Source organism: Rhipicephalus sanguineus, chromosome 6 (assembly GCF_013339695.2).
Source record: "Rhipicephalus sanguineus isolate Rsan-2018 chromosome 6, BIME_Rsan_1.4, whole genome shotgun sequence".
Lineage (NCBI taxonomy): Eukaryota > Metazoa > Arthropoda > Arachnida > Ixodida > Ixodidae > Rhipicephalus > Rhipicephalus sanguineus.
The window spans coordinates 78,449,197-78,469,593 of NC_051181.1; the positions used below are offsets into that span (position 1 = coordinate 78,449,197).

A 20,397-nucleotide genomic window follows, 5' to 3' on the forward strand; every position below is an offset into this window, starting at 1 on the left:
TTTTATAGAGTCCTTAAGCAAACTGTTCCGCTAATCTTAAAGAGTTTTTCTTTTTTTTTTATCGCGGAACGGTGTGTGGTATCGCGCACATATTAAAGAGGCCTATTACGCCAGTTAGTCACAAACTGTCGGCGAATTGCATGTTCGTTATTATTCGCTTATTAAGCGTGAGCGGGAAAGATAGCAGAGACGGTGAAAGGTCAAGAGCATAATTCTGCAATGTAAAGGTAACGGTCTAGCGGGAAGCCTTGCCAGAGGAACAGAATTTCACAAATATTTTTGAACTTCCAAGAAAAATTCTTTGTTGCATAAGTTACTACGCTGAACAACAACGAAACAATAAACGAAGAGAAAAAAAAATGAAAACGAAACATGAAGGCCGATGCTTCTTAAACCAACGTTTCTAGAACTATTTCTGTAACAACAGGCTCTATAAACGATGGCTTTAACTACGTTCGTTGCTTCCCACCTTTGGGGAGAATTGAAAATATGAATCATTGTATTACCCCCAATGTGGCCTGAAAAAGAGACAATTTTAAATGTGCGGTGCTTCGGACTCGCCGTGTTGTCTGTATTCCCCGATGCCGGTGAAAATGTGGATGACGAGATGAACTGTGAAAACATAACGAAAAGTAACGGAACTTCGCCCCCAAAACCTTGAAGAGTTCCGTTCACTGTAACCTGTACATTCAAGCGAAGCTGTTGTCCGCCAATGGGGAGGTGTCTTACGCACACTGGTTGACCACAACCCCTTAGCTTTAAAGGGACACTAAAGAGAAACAATGAATTGGTTTAGATTGATAAAGTGTGCTCGGAGAACTCTTGTGTAATTTATTTCACCACCATAGGTTTATTATTAGAGGAGAAAACCAGGTTCAAAGTTTCATTTTTAAATTTCGCGCCGAACTTTGTAATTCGTGACGTAAAAGGTTTCAAAGAGCATTTAACGTATTTTGGCGCCACTGGCTCGACGAAATTTCCACAAACTCGTTATGTCAAGTCTCTGGGCTCCTCAGAGGACAATGTTCTTCTATTTAACCGATTAGGAAGTACGTAGGCCCAAGCAGGCGCCGTCAAAAATATGTGACGTCACTGCAAATGGTGCGGGAATTCCAAGGTGGCGTCGCCACCTGTATTTTCTTTTTGCGCGTTTTCTCGCTTAATTAGCGTCTTCTCGCAGCAAGCGCGGTGTTTTTGGTATCGTGGAAGACTACTTTACTAATGCGAGAAAAATCGTTTTGCTCTTTAGTGTCCCTTTAAGGGGGCCCTGCAACACTTTGCAAAGTCACCATCGAATGGCTTCACCGAAGGAGTTTATTGCCTCAGGAATCGAGCACCGCAAAAATTTTTAGAATCTTTCAAGCACGAGCGGAGTTACAGAGATTTGTCGCACGCTGTAATTGCTTTCTGACTTCTCTCGCGCCGACGAGCGCGCTGGAAGCTAAGAAGGGAGGGATGGCACGAGGGAGAAGAAGCCACGTCAGGCGCGCGTCATGACCCTGAGCACTTTTTCTTTTTTTTTGTTCCTTCGAATGCGCTGCTTACTTTCACTGCGATCGCGAGCGCGGGCACGTGGCGGTATCGGTAACTATGCAGCCCACAATGCTCAAACCAGACAATGGTCGTGAAACTGGGTATTTGGCGCGGTTATTTTTAGCATATGGCATCATTTGTAGAAAAAAAGAGGGAACGATTTCCAGCTGACTTTGAAAATTAATTGTAAATTCCAGGCCGCGTGCTGCGCTTTAACGTTCGGCTCGGGTTTTCTCAAGAGCCGCGACTACCGATCGTCGGCGTTTTCTGATTATACGCTGAAAATGTGTTGCAGGGCCCTTTAAAAGCAGTTACTTTTAATCAACTATATCTGTTAAATTTCGCATCGCTCGTGTGATTCCTTGTCTTAGTGTACTACAGCGCGTAATAACTGCGACTTTATGTTTTATATTCTGGTCAATACTTGATCGTACGTGCAGTGACCGGTAGACGACGAGGGGTTCGTTCGTGCTGCTAACGTATTTTCTTACATAATACGACAATTAGCATTCTTCCGTGTTAGCATTGAATTATATTCGCTTTTGTTGGCTAAATATGGCTAAATGATTGCCACTATGTGTTATTGGCTTGCTATTGGAAAATGACAGCCAGTGTTGCCTTATGTTGGCTAATGAGGGCCAATATAGCTATCCGGTGTTATAACAGCACTAGTGCATCCGTTTAATTGCCACCTGAGAGCATTCGCGCACATACATAGATAACCCGAGTTGGTCCTGCGCTAATTTTTCATATGTAGCTATTTTTTAAACTTGTACATCGCTTTATGAGAGATACTGTGGCAATGAATTACGTTTTCTGCGTGTGCCCATTGGACAACTCTTACGTGGGTTCCATCGCAGCGAAACAATGTGCTGCGGCGAAGCAAGCAGAAAGTATTGCGGTGGAGGAAAGCAAAAGAATTGCGCAAACAACGTGACGTTATTAAATATAGTTTGTGAGAACCTCGACGATGACAAAGGCACTGCGTAAACGCCAGAACTGGATACCAGACTGGTCCGTGAGCCTGGACGGGGACCAGACTGGCCGATGGCCCCGATCGACCGGTGTGACCTCAAGCCACGGATCCTCCTAATTCCAGCCTTTCTCTTTTCAATGACCCTCAATCACCTGGGAGATTTCACGCCACCCGCTTAATTATAATGCCAGCTGCTTCCTTTAAGCCTGCGCTTTTCTTGTATTTTTTTCAATTTTAATTGTCACATGCCGAGTGCTGTTCCGCAATGCATATCTGTATTGCAGCGAAGATTACAATAAACCAGTTTCTTTCTTATGCGGTGTATTTAGAACCCTTCCACCCCTATCCCTTTGTGCTATGGCCTTCAAAGCAGGCCTTTAGAGGTTTAATATTATTACTGGTTCTTTTATTTTTGCTGTGTGCGCGCGCCGATACTTGAACATTGTTTCTGATTGCGCCGTCATAGGCGCTGTGCAGCATTATTGACACGTCTTACAAACTTGCCCAAACTTGCGTGTTTTATTGTTTCATCACATGTTAAATAAATTATTGGTTGATTAATTGAGTGATTAATCACGTAAGTAGGCATTACATTGCAAACAGAAAAGGAACAAAAGAACGCGCTTCATGGCGTCATGGTTCTGTGCCTAAAGGTTTGTTAATATGCGTTTACCAACACACCGGAAACGGAACAGTACGTCACTTATTCGTTCTGTTACGCCGCAGTATTTCCACACGAAACGCGAAAAGTACCGTTACTAATCTCAGTTAGCCGACTGACTCGTTCGATAAATCGCATCGGTTGTCGGCAGGAGTGCAACGCCGCGCGTCAAGTGTACACAGAGTTCAGAAGCTATATCTAATACATAAAGGCAAAAGCCTTACATGCCTCGCCAAACGCAAAAATTGACACTCGGCGTCTGCGTCAACACGAATGATGCAACGAATCCTCATCATGTGCTGACGTCACCACATGCGTCACATATCTAAAAAATTGTGACGTCATCAAAACGTCACTATGATGTCACATTAAGAAACGCCACATGGTGACGTCATCGCATATGACATCGTCGCTTGGTCAAAGGTGGGCCGATCACGGAGGCAGTGCAAAACCAGGTGAGGGGCAGAAAGCTTGGAAAGCCTCCGATCCTGGAGGCTGCGCCAAAAGCACGTTAGGTGCCGAGAAATCTCGGAGGGGGACGGGGGAGGATCAATACATCGACTGAAAAAAAAAAAAGATGGCGGCTTTCACCTTCGAATTGTCTTAGCCAAATGGATAAGGGACCCTGTGAGTTTTTATATTCAGGTATGCGGGACAGTAGTGTCTGTGTTTCGAGGCAACCCTTGGCCGCCTGAAACACGCACACAGCTCTAGAACGTACATTAAGGAATGTTGTGCACTGCTTGCGCAATTTATCGCCATATTACACCGACTTTTTGTTTCGGCACTCGCGTCTATCGAGCGCAATAACTTAAGAATGCATAGCAACTTCGTAGCAACCATGGCCTCCAGTGACACTGACGATATTGTTGCCAGATCCGTTCCTCTGTGTTGCAATACACATCCCCAATCGCTGCATCCGGCACTCCACGCACATCCGCGAAACAAATGCGCAATCGTGAGCGCTTATATGAGAGGCAGTTTATCGAAATGGAACTCCTGCCAAGTTAAACGGAGCCGCGGGTGATGTCAGTGCGCCGTCAGGAACAGTAAACAATGATGAGTTATTCGAGCACTACGTCAACCGTGCAGTCAGGGCCTTCACATCTGAGAAAACAGGGAGGATGGAATTACGCCAACATTTTGTCGTATATTATCCGGGAATCGCAATGCAAACCTTGGCTACTGAAGAGCCTCGCTATATGAAAACCGTTGGTACAAATAACAAAAACACAACACAAAAAAATCTTGCAACGCTGTACACTCCTTAAATACTGTGGAAGTACCACTCGGTGGCACGACCCAAAAAAAACTTACATATTAAGTGTAGCATATCGCTGCACGGCTACAACCAGTCCTTCATATAAATCGTCATGATAAATTGTTGCGCCATGCATCATAATTGCACAGCCTACTTTATTTCTCAGAACGAATTCCTTGTGACAGCAATGTACATTTACTTCTATTCGGCGTCAGTAGGCTCGAATGTGGGCCTGCAAACGTGATCGGCTTATCGCCCCAGCGAATTTCTCATAACCTTTGACCTCAGTTATTTTCTCTTGGCATCGATTCCGCTAGTCTGATAAGCCGACAACTACCTGCCGTATACGTTGACTTGTAAAGCTCCTCTTACTCTTAAGTGATTGATAATACAAACGAGATAGCTGTAATCGTCCCATTGCCTAATCCAGTGGTTCCCAGCCATGGATGTTTCGGGGACCCTTGTGGACTGGGGAAAGTGATGAAGCGAGCCTTGCAGCGAGCGATAAATAGGGGAGGGGGGGTCATAAATTAACACAAGAAGCAGCGTGAAATAAGCGCCTTTTATTTCTCCCTGGCAAAGAATGGTCAAACTAAAGTGCCACGCCAATTCGATCTCAGCAGATTGTCAGTAAGTTGTGCGGTCTGCAGCCGCATTCAACCTGTTTCTAGCTATCTTTGATCTTCAAGTATGCAAGCCTGGAAAAAAAAGCATGCTCGCGTGCATACGTCGTAGAAAACTGCAACAAAAGCTTTACAGCCAGCTCATGGAAAAAGGAAAACATAAGTCAGCTCCCCCGCAATGCAAGAACGCTATGCGGAGAAGCATACACAATAAAAATTAGAAGGGGCTGTTGTCATGGGACACAGTGTGCCTCCAAAAAGAAAAAGTGTTTTTTTTTTGCGATAGCAATTATATGGACAGTCTCGGCTGGAAAATGTCCGCCCCCGTCGCCGTCATTCACCGTATATGTATAAGTATGTATATATTAGAGCCGTGCGCGGGCCGTATTTCCAAGCCCGAGCCCGGCCCGGGCCCGCTGACTTTGTCGAAGGCCCGCCCGAGCCCGACGGCATAGGGCTGTGAGCCCGCCCGGCCCTGCCCGACGTATGAAAACACAATCCCAGGCCCGGCCCGGCCCGGTTTTTTGAAGATTCGTTGCGCACTAAGCACATCAGCTGTACACCAACAAATAACGCAATAATTATGCACGTGCATATAAAAAATACTGCGAGACAACGGTAAACGTTTTACGTACCAACACGCAACAAATATTTTATTTGCATTGCATACCTGCGACAGCGCGGCACTTTTGCTATACAAGTAGACGGCCTCATGCCAGCAACAATGGAGTTCGTTCGCCGAAGCATCCACGTGTATGGGGTATGCCTGTACAAGCGTCAGCTTGCACGAAGGCCATCTACGTCGGGTCGCTGTCGCGTGCATTTTCACTCATGGGATTTGGCCTTAAATCTAACGCGTTGAGTCGCGTGGCGCCGTCACTAGCTGAGGTAGTGTTACTTCTGTGTTTGTCGGAGTGCAACAGAGGCAGTGCTTTACCTGCTCCCCTTTTGTTTAAAGTAGCGAATGGAAAGGAAAAGCGATAAAGGGCGGTCGCGCAAAAGGCGCTGCGTGCGTGCTGGAAAACAAATTTCGCTCATTCTACATATTGCGGGCTTGAGTCGGGCTTTGTGCAGGGCCCGAGCCCGGCCCAATAAAACTCCAAGTAGACCGAGCCTGAGCCCGGCCCGGGGTGAAAGTACGTCGGCCCGTCCGATCCCGGCCCGCGGGCCGGGTCGGGCTCGGGCTTTCGGGCTACCCGGAGCTCGTGCACATCTCTAGTATATATATAGAAAGGCCACGAAGAAAAATAATTAAGAAATTCTTTCCGACGCGCGGAATCGAACGGGCGACCTCTCGCTTTGCAGCCCGCCGCGTTAGACGCTAGGCCACGACAGCACCGTCTCTCAGCCTGTTAACGGCGAGCTATTTATATATACCATGTAATTCAGCATGCTTTCTTAGTGGCCACATAGATGGCGCGACGTGCGTGCGTGTTGCGCGCTTTAAAGATCGTCGCCCCGCCCCTGCGAACGCCGTTGCTGTTCGCTCTACAGGGCGTCGTCGCTTTCGTGCGCTTATCTCAAGGAAAGAAGGGGCGGCCGGTGGGGTGCTTTGCTTCGCTCGCTGCAGCGGCCACGTTTGCGAAAGGAGCGCGCTGTTCGAACAGAAATAAGTAACAACTGTGACAATTAGTTCGCGCTCGTCTTGTGTGTACCTGTTCGTTTGTTTCGTGCGTCCTGCTTTATGTTTGAGCAGTGCGCTTCGAGTGTCGAGCTGTGACGCATTAGTTCGCGCTCGTCCCGTGTGCGTTCTTTTCGTGCGCCCTTTATGCTCGAGCGACGCGCTGGCAATTTCGAGCTGCTTTCCGTTCTTCGCGTTACATTACAATTTATTGCTATCGCAATCATTGCTTCGCCGTTGCGGCGAAGCTGTGACATTTTTTTTAATATTTTAAATGCGAAGCATTTCTTAGCGAACTTCTGCGACTTTGAGCGTATCTATCTATCTATCTATCTATCTATCTATCTATCTATCTATCTATCTATCTATCTATCTATCTATCTATCTATCTATCTATCTATCTATCTATCTATCTATCTATCTATCTATCTATCTATCTATCTATCTATCTATCTATCTAGCCGCCTACGACTTTGTGCTCTCCTGGTCGCTTGGTTAATCGAATGTGCACCAAAGTTGGTATGGCGTAACATGACTGTATGACAAACATAAATGACAAGTCATAACGTGAAAATCATGACACGCATGTCATGTACAGCATAATTTTTATGCCACGCTCATGGTGCGCTGGCGGCCGTTTCGCTAGCTTGAACTACCCCGAAATTGGTATTGCGCGACGTGACTGTGTAACGAACATAAATAACCCGAGTTAACATGAAAATCATGATACGCATGTCATGTACAGCATGACTTACGTACCACGCTCATGGGGCGCTGGCGGTCGTTTCGCTAGCTTGATCTACACCGAAATTGGTATCTTGCGACGTGACTGTGTGACGAGCATAAATAACACGTGTTAACACGAAAATCATGATAACCATGTCATGTACAGCATGACTTACGTGCCACGCTCATGGGGCGCTGGCGGTCGTTTCGCTAGCTTGATCTACCCCGAAATTGGTATTGCGCGACGTGACTGTGTAACGAACATAAATAACCCGAGTTAACATGAAAATCATGACACGCATGTCATGTACAGCATGACTTACGTACCACGCTCACGGGGCGCTGGCGGCCGTTTCGCTAGCTTGAACTACCCCGAAATTGGTATCTTGCGACGTGACTGTGTGACGAGCATAAATAACACAAGTTAACACGAAAATCATGACACGCATGTCATGTACAGCATGACACGTGCCACGCTCATGGTGCGCTGGCGGCCGTTTCGCTAGCTTGATCTACCCCGAAGTTGGTATTGCGCGACGTTACTGTGTGACGAACATAAATAATAGGAGTTAACATGAAAACCATGACACGCATTTTGCTAAACGAAGTACAAGACGATGTATGCAGCTCTTTGCTGGCTGCTTGGCATTACATCGATTCCCACAATGCGTGGGATCTGCCGGCTTTTTTTTTTTTGAGGATGACTTTTGCGGACTCCCAAAAATGGTTTCGCGGACCCCCATTTGAGAACCACTGACATAATCTGTCATCCATACCTGAAAAATATGACGCATTGAGGCAGCGATGGAGTGGAACGAGCGTGGCCATCAGTTTAGATAATACCGCTTAACTTCAATGTATTTTGAACCAAATCATAATATTTATTTGCGTGCATGCACAAACCATTACAGATGTACTTCAATAAAGCGAATCCGAGGGGGATCAAAGGGAAGCCTCCTCTCGACGATAATAAAATAGCCTCTCGTCTCGCGCTAGCAACGTCTCGTATTCTGAAAACAAAAAAGAAAGAAAAATGTCGCACTGGGCAGCAATACGTGGCATCGCGCCTTTGCATAAAACCTGCATGAAAACCGCTGAAGTTAAGCGCTACAGGTCCGAGCTCAATGAAAAATATTAAGACAGCTAGTCACACTAGGTGTTCCAAGCCTGAAGGAAGTGCGGAGGTGGGCAGCCTTCTTTGTTTCTCTTCGGTTTTCTCTTTCTTTCCTCGTCTCTTTCTTTCTTTTTCTCTTTTTCGTTTTTTTTTCTGTCGTTCTTCTCTCTTTATTTTTAATTATTTTTTTACTCTCTCTTTATCTAGTTCTTTCTCTTTCTTGCTCTATCTTTCTTGTTGTTTTTTTTTCATTCTTCCTCTCTCTATCTCTGGCTTGCTTCCTCGTTCTTTTTTCATTTTTTATACGTATTTTTGCCTGCGTTACGCCAAGCTACGACAGCATACGGTGACAGCATACGATGACAGCATACGACAACATACGACAGTCCGGGCCCCTAAAGGGCTCCGCACTTAAAATGGAATGAGCAGCAATTTGCCTATGCGTTCACTTCACAATGTTACGCAAGTGCACTACCGAGAAGCTAGGTGTGCTGTGCGATGAGCACGCGCACAGGTAAGCGACGGAAATCGGTCGGCCAGAGAGGTACTCACAACTGTAAAGGTCACTTCTGCTTCAAGGGTCCTGAATGCGTAGCTGGTTAGTAAGAATATATCGTTGAAAAAGTTGATCATTTGAGCAGCGGCAAGTGATAGTAGATGAAAAACAAAGGGTTTATTTGCGCATAATAAATGTTTTGTGTGGCATAGTATAATGCTGCCCATTTCTTTGTGCGTATATTGACACGTGTACTTGTTTTCCTCATGGCCGTGTGTTAGTGGCTGAAACAAAACCTGCTGCCAGACAGATATAGCAGGCAATGCTATTCGCTTTAAAAGATATATACATATATATATATATATATATATATATATATATATATATATATATATATATATATATATATATATATATATATATATATATATATATATATATATATATATATATATATATAGAAAAGAATTTCGTGTAACCAGGTGCAGCGTTTGATTGGCTTGTTTATAACGAAAGTCGCTGGTTCGCACCTGTGGTTGCGTCGCCCGCAGTATAAACTGGACGACCGGGTGTGTGTGTGTGTGTGTGTTTGTGTTTGCGTGTGTGTGTGTGTTTGCGCGTGTGTGTGTGTGCGTGCGTGCGTGTGTGTGTGTGTGCGTGTGTGTGTGTGCGTGTGTGCACGTGCGCGCGTAATTTGCAATAATCAACGAGAAGCTTTTTTTCTTTCTTTGGGGAAGGTCAACTGCAAAAGCTTACAGATCGCGCGATTTGGGGAAAAGGCGGAGTATCTCCGCAAACCCCTAACCCATATTTTCATTCGAATTTCCACCATCTACTTGCTATACACGAAAAAAAAAGTGTTACAGTGTTTTAGTCCGCGCTCAAAAGGTACCTAAGTTCAACATTTTCTCATATCCCGCGTTTAGTAAAGCATTGCATTTGAGTGTGCCGCGCAATAGTGCAGTTTGTTGACGTCGTAATACCTTTTGAGTGTCTTGTTTTTCTTTTTTTTTCAGTTCTTTCTTCTTTTTGAGCGTCACAAGTATTCCTGTGTATCATCTTGTATTCATCTTGTAATATTGTATTTTGGTTGGTAACAACTTTATTCCTTTAAATATTTTTTTTTTCTTTTCTCGCGGAGTAAACGATTCGAATACCCTGTCTAACGAGGCTGTAACGTAAGAAAGTCTTTGGTATTCATTGAAGGACATTTGATTTGAAGTGTTTCGTATCCTGTTAAAACTGCCTTTCCATCGTTTTTTATTCTCTTTTTTTCCCAAGTGTACCTTATCTATATGTACTACTCTGCTATGGTCTACCTTAAACCACAGTATTTATAAATAAAAACATTGAATAATAATAATAAAATTTCTTTTATTTATGGATTGATCCTTCTCAGTTGGGGCCATTCTCTCCTACAGACGAGCCAAGTCTTTTGTCAACGACAGCAAGATAGAGAGAGAGATGATGATGATGAGAAAGCAGACTCAGAGGTAAACCAGATATTGGCATCCGGTTTGCTACCCTGCACGGGGAGGGGAAATAAGGGCAAGAAAGGGAATGTAGAGAGAGAGAGAGAAAAAAAAAACGCGCATACACACACGCAGGATAAAAAACAACACACACAGAAAGGGCGCTCTGGTTACAGTCGTTCAGAAAGGCCAGTCGATCGCACGATGCCAGCAGCGCTTGCAGTTCCTTCTTCTGCGACGTTGTGTCCCGTCGACGACGCAAAGTTCTTTCCTTCGACAAAGGTCGCTCATCCAACTTGTTCGGGGCGTTGCAAATGGATAATCGCTGTGCGCTGTACTGTGGGCACTCGCAAAAGATATGTCCAATTGTTTCTTTATTGCCACAGCGTTCACAGGCTACGGTGTCGGCCATCACAATGCGGAGCGCATAAGCGTTGGTAAACGCAACGCCCAACCATAGCCTGCACAAAAGGGTTGCATCTACTCGGCGACGCCTCGCTGGGACTTGAAGACTTAAGGCGGGGTCAAATGAGTGCAATCGGGCATGCTTGAAGTGCGGCTCATTCCGTTGTGACGCGGTGCGTTGGCGAGCAAGCAAGAGGAGCTTCCGTGCAGCGTCACTCCTAGAGAGCGGTAGGAGTAGTTCATGGTCTGAAAGGCCCGTTCACTGCCGATGATTCCGTAGTGACTAGGTAACCAATGAGAAGTGACCAATTGATGTCCTTTCTCAATTAGGTGGTACTGGTACTGGAGACATCTGCAGTCTCCAGTACCAGGTGTGGTCCATGGCGCAAGGCTGACAGTAGGGACTGCAGTGCCGCCTTAGAGTCGCAGAAAATAGTCCACTCGTGTGTCGGTTGGTCAATGACGAATTGTAACGTGGTACGAAGGGCTGCCAGTTCTGCTGCCGTCGATGTTGTTGCGTGAGAGATCTTTAATTTAATCGTCGCAGCGAGCCCTGGTATCACGGCTGCTCCGGTTGGGCTGTTCGGCAGGATGGATCCGTCATTATAGATGTGTGTGTCGTCACCGGCAGTTAAACCGCTCACTTTAGTTATCTTATACTGGAAGTATCAACAACAACAACAACAAAACAACAACAACAACAATAGTAAGGTCCTCGTTCTGAGAGTGTCAGTGTTTCAAGAGAGTAGAGTACAGGACGACGACGAAGTGTTTACCTTGCTGAACGCTGCTCATTTCGTTTGGCATTATATTTGTGAATTTTCACAATTTCCGGGGATCATCGCTCTCCTGCGTGCAGCGATGGATCCAGACCCCACCGTACGCAGTCCGGACTTGGCGCCGCCTTCGACGTCAACCTCAAGGAAGCGCAACAGCCGAGATGACGACACCACCAGTGACAGCACTGAACTGTACACGGCGAGTAGTGAAGACAGCGACGACAATTTCATCCCTGCAGTGAAGCGCAAAGCTAAACGGCGAATGGTCGGTGCGTCTTCGCCAGCTAGCATCTCTACCGTGAAGGCTGCCTGCAGTCGTAAACGCTATACCATACTCTTTGTTCCTGTTGACTCTTCGGTCAACCTGAAGAACATAAACAGGCAAGTGATATCGGCACGACTCGAAGCCATCGTGCCTAATGAGATACAAGATATTAGACTCAACCCACGGAAGAATATCTTGGCCATAGACGTTGAGCACCCGGCTGCGCTACATACCTTGCGAAATGTTACGGAGCTTGGAGACATCAGACTCAGTGCTTACATCCCGCAGGATAGCGACACGACGACGGGCGTCATTTATGACGTCGACGTTTCTATACCGAATGCAGATCTTCCTGTGCTGATAAAGCCAGCTACTGAGGCCACGGACATATTGCAAGTATGTCGGCTTGGCAACTCCCGTTGCATCAAGGTGATCTTCAGAGGCGATTGCATCCCATCGCATGTGAAGGTTGGTCACTTTCGTCACGTTGTCCGACCCTACATTCCAAGGCCTCTGCAGTGCCATAAATGTCTGAAACTGGGCCATGTTAGTGGCGTGTGTAGCAACAAGCCAGCATGCCCACGTTGCGCCGAACCCCACAAAGCAGAGGCCTGCAATGCAACTCTCCTAAAATGCAGCAACTGCAGCGGAAACCATGACGCCTCATCGAAAGACTGCCCAGTACTCAAGAAGGAGAGGAGCATTCTGAGGCAAATGGTGAAGGATGGATCCTCACGAAAGGAAGCAGTAACGGTTGTACAAAGACGGCGTTCCCGTCGACGACGGTGCTCGAAGAAAAGAAAAAGCAGTCATCTGCCAAATGTGCCTTCACATACGCCGCCACCGCCACCACCGCCACGACCACAGCGACCGCCCCCGCCCCCACCGCCAGGTGTGATTCGTCCAGAGGTGCAGAAAGACACTGAGGCGCAAAAGAGAGCATCTGACAGTGATTGGCCTGCTTTACCGCGGGCACACGTACCTACGGAACCAAAGCATCCACAGTCGACAACGGCTACGTCAACAGCAGGCAGTCTATCCGCCCAAGAGGTCCAGGTTTTTTCTGTCCTGAGGTCGCTGATGAGTGTTATCCGCACTCTCCTGGCTAGTCTGCAGATACCTGCCGCTAAATGCGCACTGCAAGTCTTGGACACACTCGAACCAGTACTTGCCGGCTTGCAGTAACAAGATGGCACACCATACAACACATCCGCCTTTCCGAGAGCAAGTCAAGGGTGCTTCCATAATTCAATGGAACGCCAGAGGTCTGCAGTCAAAAATGTCTGAATTTAGACAGTTCGTTTTTGAGAACAAGTTCCCCATCATCGTCATTTGTGAACCACATTTTTCAAAAATAGCTCGACTGTCGGGCTATGAAACATTTGTTTCTTCGTCATGCATTGAGCGAAGTCAAGTTGCTGTGTATATACGTAAAGAGCTCACGTATGTTCACCAAAGAGTAGAGCCTAACGAAGGAAATCATTACGTGTGTCTACATGTCAAAAAGAAGAAGTTGTCGTTTACACTGATAGGCGCATATATACCTCCGTCGCGTCGCCTTGATCAACAGATCCTAAGTGATATATTTCGCAACGACTCCAGCACCTTGGATATTGATGGGCGACTTTAACGCCCATCATCCACTGTGGGGAAGCGTCAGGACAAATCGAAGAGGCACGAGCCTTGTTGATCTTGCATCACAGCACGGACTTCAGGTGCTGAACGACGGCAGCCCGACTTATCTCCGAGGAGTAGCTTACAGTAGCTGCCTGGACTTGACATTAGTGTCGCATAGTATTGTCACGAAAGTTCAATGGTTCACAGATATTGAAACTCACGGCAGTGACCATATTCCCACGTACGTGACAGTAAGAGGCCTGGGCGGTTCTCCTTCTCCTGGACACTCAAGACGAATTGACTGGGAAGCGTATCAGATGTCCGTGGAGGACAAGTGCATGCACGAACCGCCGGAATCAATTGAAGAAGTGATTCGTAATGCGATGGATACTTCTACGAAGATGTGTTTGAAAACATCGAGACGTACAGCACTCGACCAAGAGTTGGAGCAACTTCGAGCTATCCGCCGGCGTGCCGAAAGACGATATAGACGCACGAAATCCATCTATGACCTCAGAGAATCCAGATGCATTCAGAAGAAAATCCAGCGTCGTATGCACAAACTTCAGGAACAACGATGGAAGAGCTTCTGTGACTCGCTAGATCCCCGCAAGCCTTTGTCCCCCGTATGGAGGACTCTTCAAGGCATTCACTCACATTCGCAACAACGTCATCCCTTCGCTGCGCTGGCACTACATCAACGTCGCTCACAGCTTGAAGTCTCCGGTGAATTTTGTGCCAAGATCGCTGGGGACATCGCTATACCGACCGACCTGTTACCACATGACGTTCCGGTTGCACGAGATCAGCAAATGGAGGTTCCATTCTCTATGGAAGAACTTCATGCAGCACTGAACACGTGCAGGCGCTCGTCGTCCCCAGGTCCAGATGGAGTGACCTATGCTGCCTTACGTCACCTGGGTCCGAAGGCACAACGCTGTCTCCTGGACATATTCAATCAATCTTGGCATGATGGCGAAGTCCCCGACGAGTGAAGTGCAGCCGCCTGGTACCTCTCTTGAAGCCTGGAAAGTCTCCGCTGGATTTGGCATCATACCGGCCCATCGCACTAGCAAGCTGCGTCGGCAAGGTCATGGAGAGGATGCTGCTGACACGCATGGAATGGTACCTAGAACATTATAACATCTATCCGGATGCTATGGCTGGCTTTCGACGGGGTCGATCTTCAATCGATAGCGTCATTGACTTGGTTACCTCCGTTCAGCAGCAGAAAGCTAAGAAGCGGCTGTCGGTAGCACTGTTAGACGTGAAAGGTGCCTATGACAACGTGACCCACGAGGCCGTTCTCGAAGCTCTCGAAGCAGCAGAACTTGGAGGTCACGTCTTTCGATGGGTAAGAAGCTACCTCACAAAGAGATCCATGTTCGTTCTAACAGAAGATGGGCCTACGAATAAGCATTTCACAAGTCGTGGGGTGCCACAAGGTGGCGTGCTGAGCCCGACTCTTTTCAACCTAGTTCTGATGGGGCTCACCGAAACGCTGCCACAGACGGCTAATATATCTCTCTACGCTGACGATATCTGCATCTGGGCGTCCGGCGTGACACGGCCTCAAGTGCGCGCAAGAATACAGAAGGCGGCAACATTGACATCTGCATACCTTCGCCAGCAAGGTTTGACTATCGCTACAGAAAAATGTGCAGCAGTGGCATTTACACGCAAACCGATGTGCTTCTACCCAGTGTGCATCGAAGGCCACTCAATTGCTTATAAGAGCTGCCATAGATTCCTAGGTGTCATCGTGGATCGCGACCTAACCTGGAGTCCCCATGTCGCACATCTGAAGAGAAAACTCATATGCATTGAGAACGTATTTAAGTTCGTTGCCGGAAAATCATGGGGACCATCCGTGCATTCAATGCTGCAGCTTTATACAGCCCTCTTTCTCGGATTTCTACGGTACAGCCTTCCTGCCCTGTCCAACACGTGCAAGACTAACATCCGTGCACTACAGAGCGTGCAAGCCCAAGCACTTCGGACATGTCTTGGCCTTCCAAGATGCTCATCGACAGTTGCAACTATCGCTATTGCACAAGAACAGCCGGTCGCAACTCATATCATCGTTGAGACGCTGAGAACGTACATACGGCATTTGTCACGGCTACCGTCACATCATTTAGCGTGTTTGCCAGCGCGGAGGCCCCATGCTTCATTCTGCGGTATTGTGACAAAACACTACGACATATTACCACCTGGCTTCAAACCTGCGATGCGTCCGGCATCTGCGTTGTGGACTCTCCATCAACCTGACGTGTGCTTATCGGTTCCTGGAATCAGTTAAGAAGGCACGCATGTCACCGCTAGCCCTGAAGCAGTTGTCTTTGCGTCTGTTGGAAGAAACCTACATTGACCGCAAGCATGTTTACACCGATGGCTCCACTAATTCCAACAGCTCTACCGGAGCGGTGGTTGTTCCATCTGATGACATACTGTTACAGTTCAAGTTTTCGCACATCACGACGTCGACAGCCGCAGAACTCGCAGCGCTTCAAGGTGCGGTCAAGTACATCCTTCAGCAGCCACCTAATCGATGGGCCATCTTTTGCGACTCCAGGTCAGCCTTACAAACACTACGGTTTGCTTTACGGCACGGATTACACGAACAATCCGTGTACGAGATAAGGCACGACTACCACCAAGCACTCGAGAAAGAACATGACATTATATTTCAATGGCTGCCGAGTCATTGCGGAATTGTCGGCAATGATCGCGCGGATGAAGCTGCACGATCGGCTCATGACCAAGACCAGCGGACACCCATACCACTCTTGAGAACAGATGCCGCGTGGCGACTACAATCACTCGCACGCCGTATCACTCTTCTACAATGGAATACGCCGGGTTTTTCCAACGCGCGCCTGTATTCAATTGACCCAAATTTACAACTTCGTTTGCCATCCGGGCTCTCAAGACGCGATGCAACTTTACTGTGCCGCATGTGGTTGGGCGTGGCATTTACGAATGCGTATTCGAGTCTCATTGGAATGGCCAGCAGTGCGGCATGCAACATTTGCGCCTGCGAGGAGACGCTTGAACACATTCTATGCCACTGCCCATCATACCAAGCTCAACGACGTAGTATGGAAGTCAAGCTCCGTCATCTGGACTCAAGACCGCTGACAGAAAAGAAGATCTTGGGACCTTGGCCTACGGTCTCGCATATGCGCAAGGCCACGAAAGCCCTCTTGTGCTTCTTGAGGACCACAGGACTTCACGAGCGCCTGTGAACTAACAGCGCGAGTTCGTGTTGTGTAGTTTCAAACTGTTCATCCACCCCTTACATACTCTTCTTCTTTCTTCTTTACCCTTTCTTTTCTATTATTTCCCCTTCCCCCACCCCAAGTGCAGGGTAGCCAACCGAGCCAAAGCTTGGTTAACCTCCCTGCCTTTCCTTTTCGTATCTCTCTCTCTCTCGCAGTCATGAGTGACCGCATATGTTTGAGTTTCATTGTTATGGTATTCTACTTCATTGCAATAAAGTCGTCATTAGCAACTTACGAAAATATGAATAACTAATTACTGGGAGGAGAAATTCCTGTTGGCTGTATTTCTCTTTTCAGTTCGTTCAAACTGCACATGAGTACGGACTAGTGATCACACGAGCTGCTTGATCACGTTGCAGAATGAGTAATAAAAGGTAACGCCTAACAACACGTCTTATTCTCCAAGAACTGCAGCCACGTGATGCGTGGAAGGAGCATAATTTCTGCGGGACAACTGTTTCACGGCTCGAATAACACCTGGGAAGTAGTCCTCGAAATGCACATACAATCAAGCGCTTGGTGTAGTGAAGTGACCACAAGCTGAACACTTTTTGGTCGCCAACACGGTGAAGTGACCACCAGTCTTGACGAAGTATCATCACCCCCCCTCCCCCCCCCCCACCCCGCCCCGGAAGGAACTCACGCGTTGCGAGTGCCCGCACAGTAACTAGACCTATTTCCTTAAACAAGGCCTAATAATTACGCGATCCGTATAGAAACACTAACATTAATAGCCTTGAGAGAGTGCAGCGAAAGGCGGCCATAGCTACATTTAACAACTTTTCACGATCTGATTTCCCCACCGAACAGATGAAAATTGACATCGAACGATTCGAGCGTAGAAGACACAAGCAGAGACTGGTATTCCCTTAACTGCTTTACACTAGCGATTTATCCCTAGACCAATCTCCACGTTTATACAAACTATTGACCGAAACTACACGCCACAGTAGATATTATGCAGTAGCACGTTACTTAGCAAGAATGAACACATTTATGTATTCTTTTTTCTTCGCACTACGACCGAATGGAATTGTATGGAATCGAATGGAATCGACACGGCAATCTTGTATTATTACGGTTTTGTTGTTTTTCCAAATGCATTCAGTGTCTCTACCGTTTGTCGCACTCCCTGCTTATACTAAGTGTCCCCAGTATTGGATAAACAAACAAATAAATAAATAAATCAGATTAAAAAATCCTGGTGCAGCCCCTGCATGCTTCACGTTGTTCACTGCTTTGTTCTATCATTTGTTCTCTTCGCTTGTCGCGCTCTTGTTGGCGAATGAACGCATCCTCTAACCTAGTCAAACGAAACCCAACTCAACCACCTGTCGCTTATTCCAATTGTCTCGATGTAGCCGAGAACGCAAGCCAGGCAAAAACTCACCGTGTATGACGTAAACTCCACTGTGCACCATGCTTACTAGACTCCGAGACGCGAGCTGCTGCGATGCGGAGCCGGCGATGCGGATTCAGCCAAAGACCTTGATTCCTCTCAGCTGGAGTCACTAACGGGCACGCTTTGTACTCTCCACCAGCAAAGGTGATACGCTCCGTACGAAATGTTCACGCGACAGGAAAGGTGTCACAATTGACACGAACTGCAATGCCAGGTGTCCTGCACTCCGCGTTTCTTTACGATCGTGGCGGAACCCTCTCTCGCATCGTGTCGTGGTTACTTTATTATAGTTTCGCCCCTCTTTCACGATAGTCTCTCTAGGCAGCGCTTATCCTCTCATTATTTTTACCTTATTTTTTATTGTACCTTTACTGCGACAGACAGGTATCACGAGATAGCTTATCAACGTATACCGACCGTGAACGCCCGCGCCTGATTAGTGGCAGTCCCGCGTGGTGACGTCACTTCTGACAAACTCAGGTGAGAGGGAGAATATAACACGTCGCACTGGCGAACCTGCGGAGGAATGCGAGGGCTGACCTAGAAAAGGTTTGCGAGCGCTGGCTATAGCCACACAGACGGCGACATTGGTTCGCCATGTCAACTGATATGACAGTCGATAACGACTGCATCTAGACGGTATTCTTTCGACGCATAACAGGATGTGTCAAGTGTAACTTAAACAATGCGCTACTGACAGCGTATAGATTAAATGACAGCTTAAATGCCCGTGTTTACTAAGATTTTTTCTTACGTAACTGATAACGCCGCCCTGAAGGTCAGTGTCCTGTGCGATAGCTGGCAGACATCCCAGTGCTGACCAATCGGCTAGTCCTCCGTTAGGTAAGGGGATTTTGGAGAGAGAGAAACGAAAGGGAAAGGCGGGAAGGTTTACCAAGCTTTGTCTCGGTTGGTTACCCTACACGTGGGGTGGGGGAAAGGGGAAATAATAGATAGGATGTAGGAGAAAGAACAAGAGAAAGAAAAAAGATGAATGAACGGTTAGTGGGGACACATACAACACGGCCTCGCTCTGGCAGTACACAAACGCTGCAGTCCGGTCGCCTTCAAGTAGCACAATACAACTGTCGTCGCCTTGTGCATGCATGAAACCGTGGGCCAAGGTCCCGGGATCTTGTTGTCTGACAGCGGTCTTGTATCTAGACGATGGAGTTTGGCTTCTAGAACACGTCGTTGAGTCGGGTAGCATGGGTATTGGCATAGAATGTGCTCAACCGTGCCCTCACAGTCGCGTAAGTAGCATGCCGTACTACTGGCCATTCGAATGAGACAAAAATGTGCATTCGTAAATGCCACACCCAACCACATGCGACACAGCAAAGTTACATCGCGGCAGGAGAGTCCGGATGGCAAGAAGGAAGAAGGGAACAGCACGGATGTCAACCAGTCTAGAAGGACCGGTATGCTACACTACACTGGGGGAAGGGATGGAGATATGAACGTAGAGAAAGAGAGAGAGAAGGAGAGCATGCACGCACAAAGTCGCACACTTCACAGTCGTGATAACGCCGTTAGTCTATAACCGCCGGTGCAAGTCTGATGTCTTCAAGAAGATGAGCACTGCCTTCGTCGCCTTCACCCGCGATGACCTCTCAGGACGACATTCCAGAACGGTTTCTGCCGTCATCGGTCTGGGATCTTGCCCAGATGGCAGAGTCGCAAATTAGGGTAAATAGAATACAAACCAGCGTTGGGGAAACCTCGTGTATTCCATCGTAAAAGTTTGATGCGGCGAGTTCCCGAGTGCCCCATGGGTATCTCAAACTTATACGTCCAAAGGAAGGAGCATCTCAAACTTATGGCGTTAACGAGCGAATATTTTGTTTACGTTTTGCTGCGAAGAGTCGTTCATCATTTACCAGTCGCTTTCGCTAGTAATGCGCTGCAGCGCATGGTAAATAATATCTGACTACCGTAGCTCGGTGAGTCGCGCCTAATCGTTCCTTGAGTGTACAACTTCTTCGTTGCCTTTTGTTACTTTTGGGAGAACTTATCACGTCTCTCATCAATGTCATCACAATTAAGTTAGATCTTCCCCTTTTAACAAAGCTACACAAATCCTTGTCGGTGTCCTTTATTTCTGTTTCTTTTCAAACAATCAGTGATTAGAATAACCCGCTTACCATGCACGTACATGTACC

General features: G+C 47.2%; 1 protein-coding gene across 2 annotated transcripts in view; it reads right to left on the bottom strand.

Annotated features, from left to right (window-relative positions):
• Positions 1-20,397, bottom strand: part of LOC119395923 (solute carrier family 26 member 6) — a 275,825-nt gene that overhangs the window by 225,657 nt on the left and 29,771 nt on the right. The window contains exon 1 of one of the 2 annotated variants that reach the window (XM_037662950.2): positions 18,224-18,326. The exons of the other annotated variant lie outside the window; for it this stretch is intronic. Coding sequence (XP_037518878.1) covers positions 18,224-18,254 — 31 coding nt within the window. The 5' untranslated portion in view covers positions 18,255-18,326. Of the gene's footprint in view, positions 1-18,223; positions 18,327-20,397 lie in introns of those variants that run through there. 2 annotated transcript variants of the gene reach the window in all.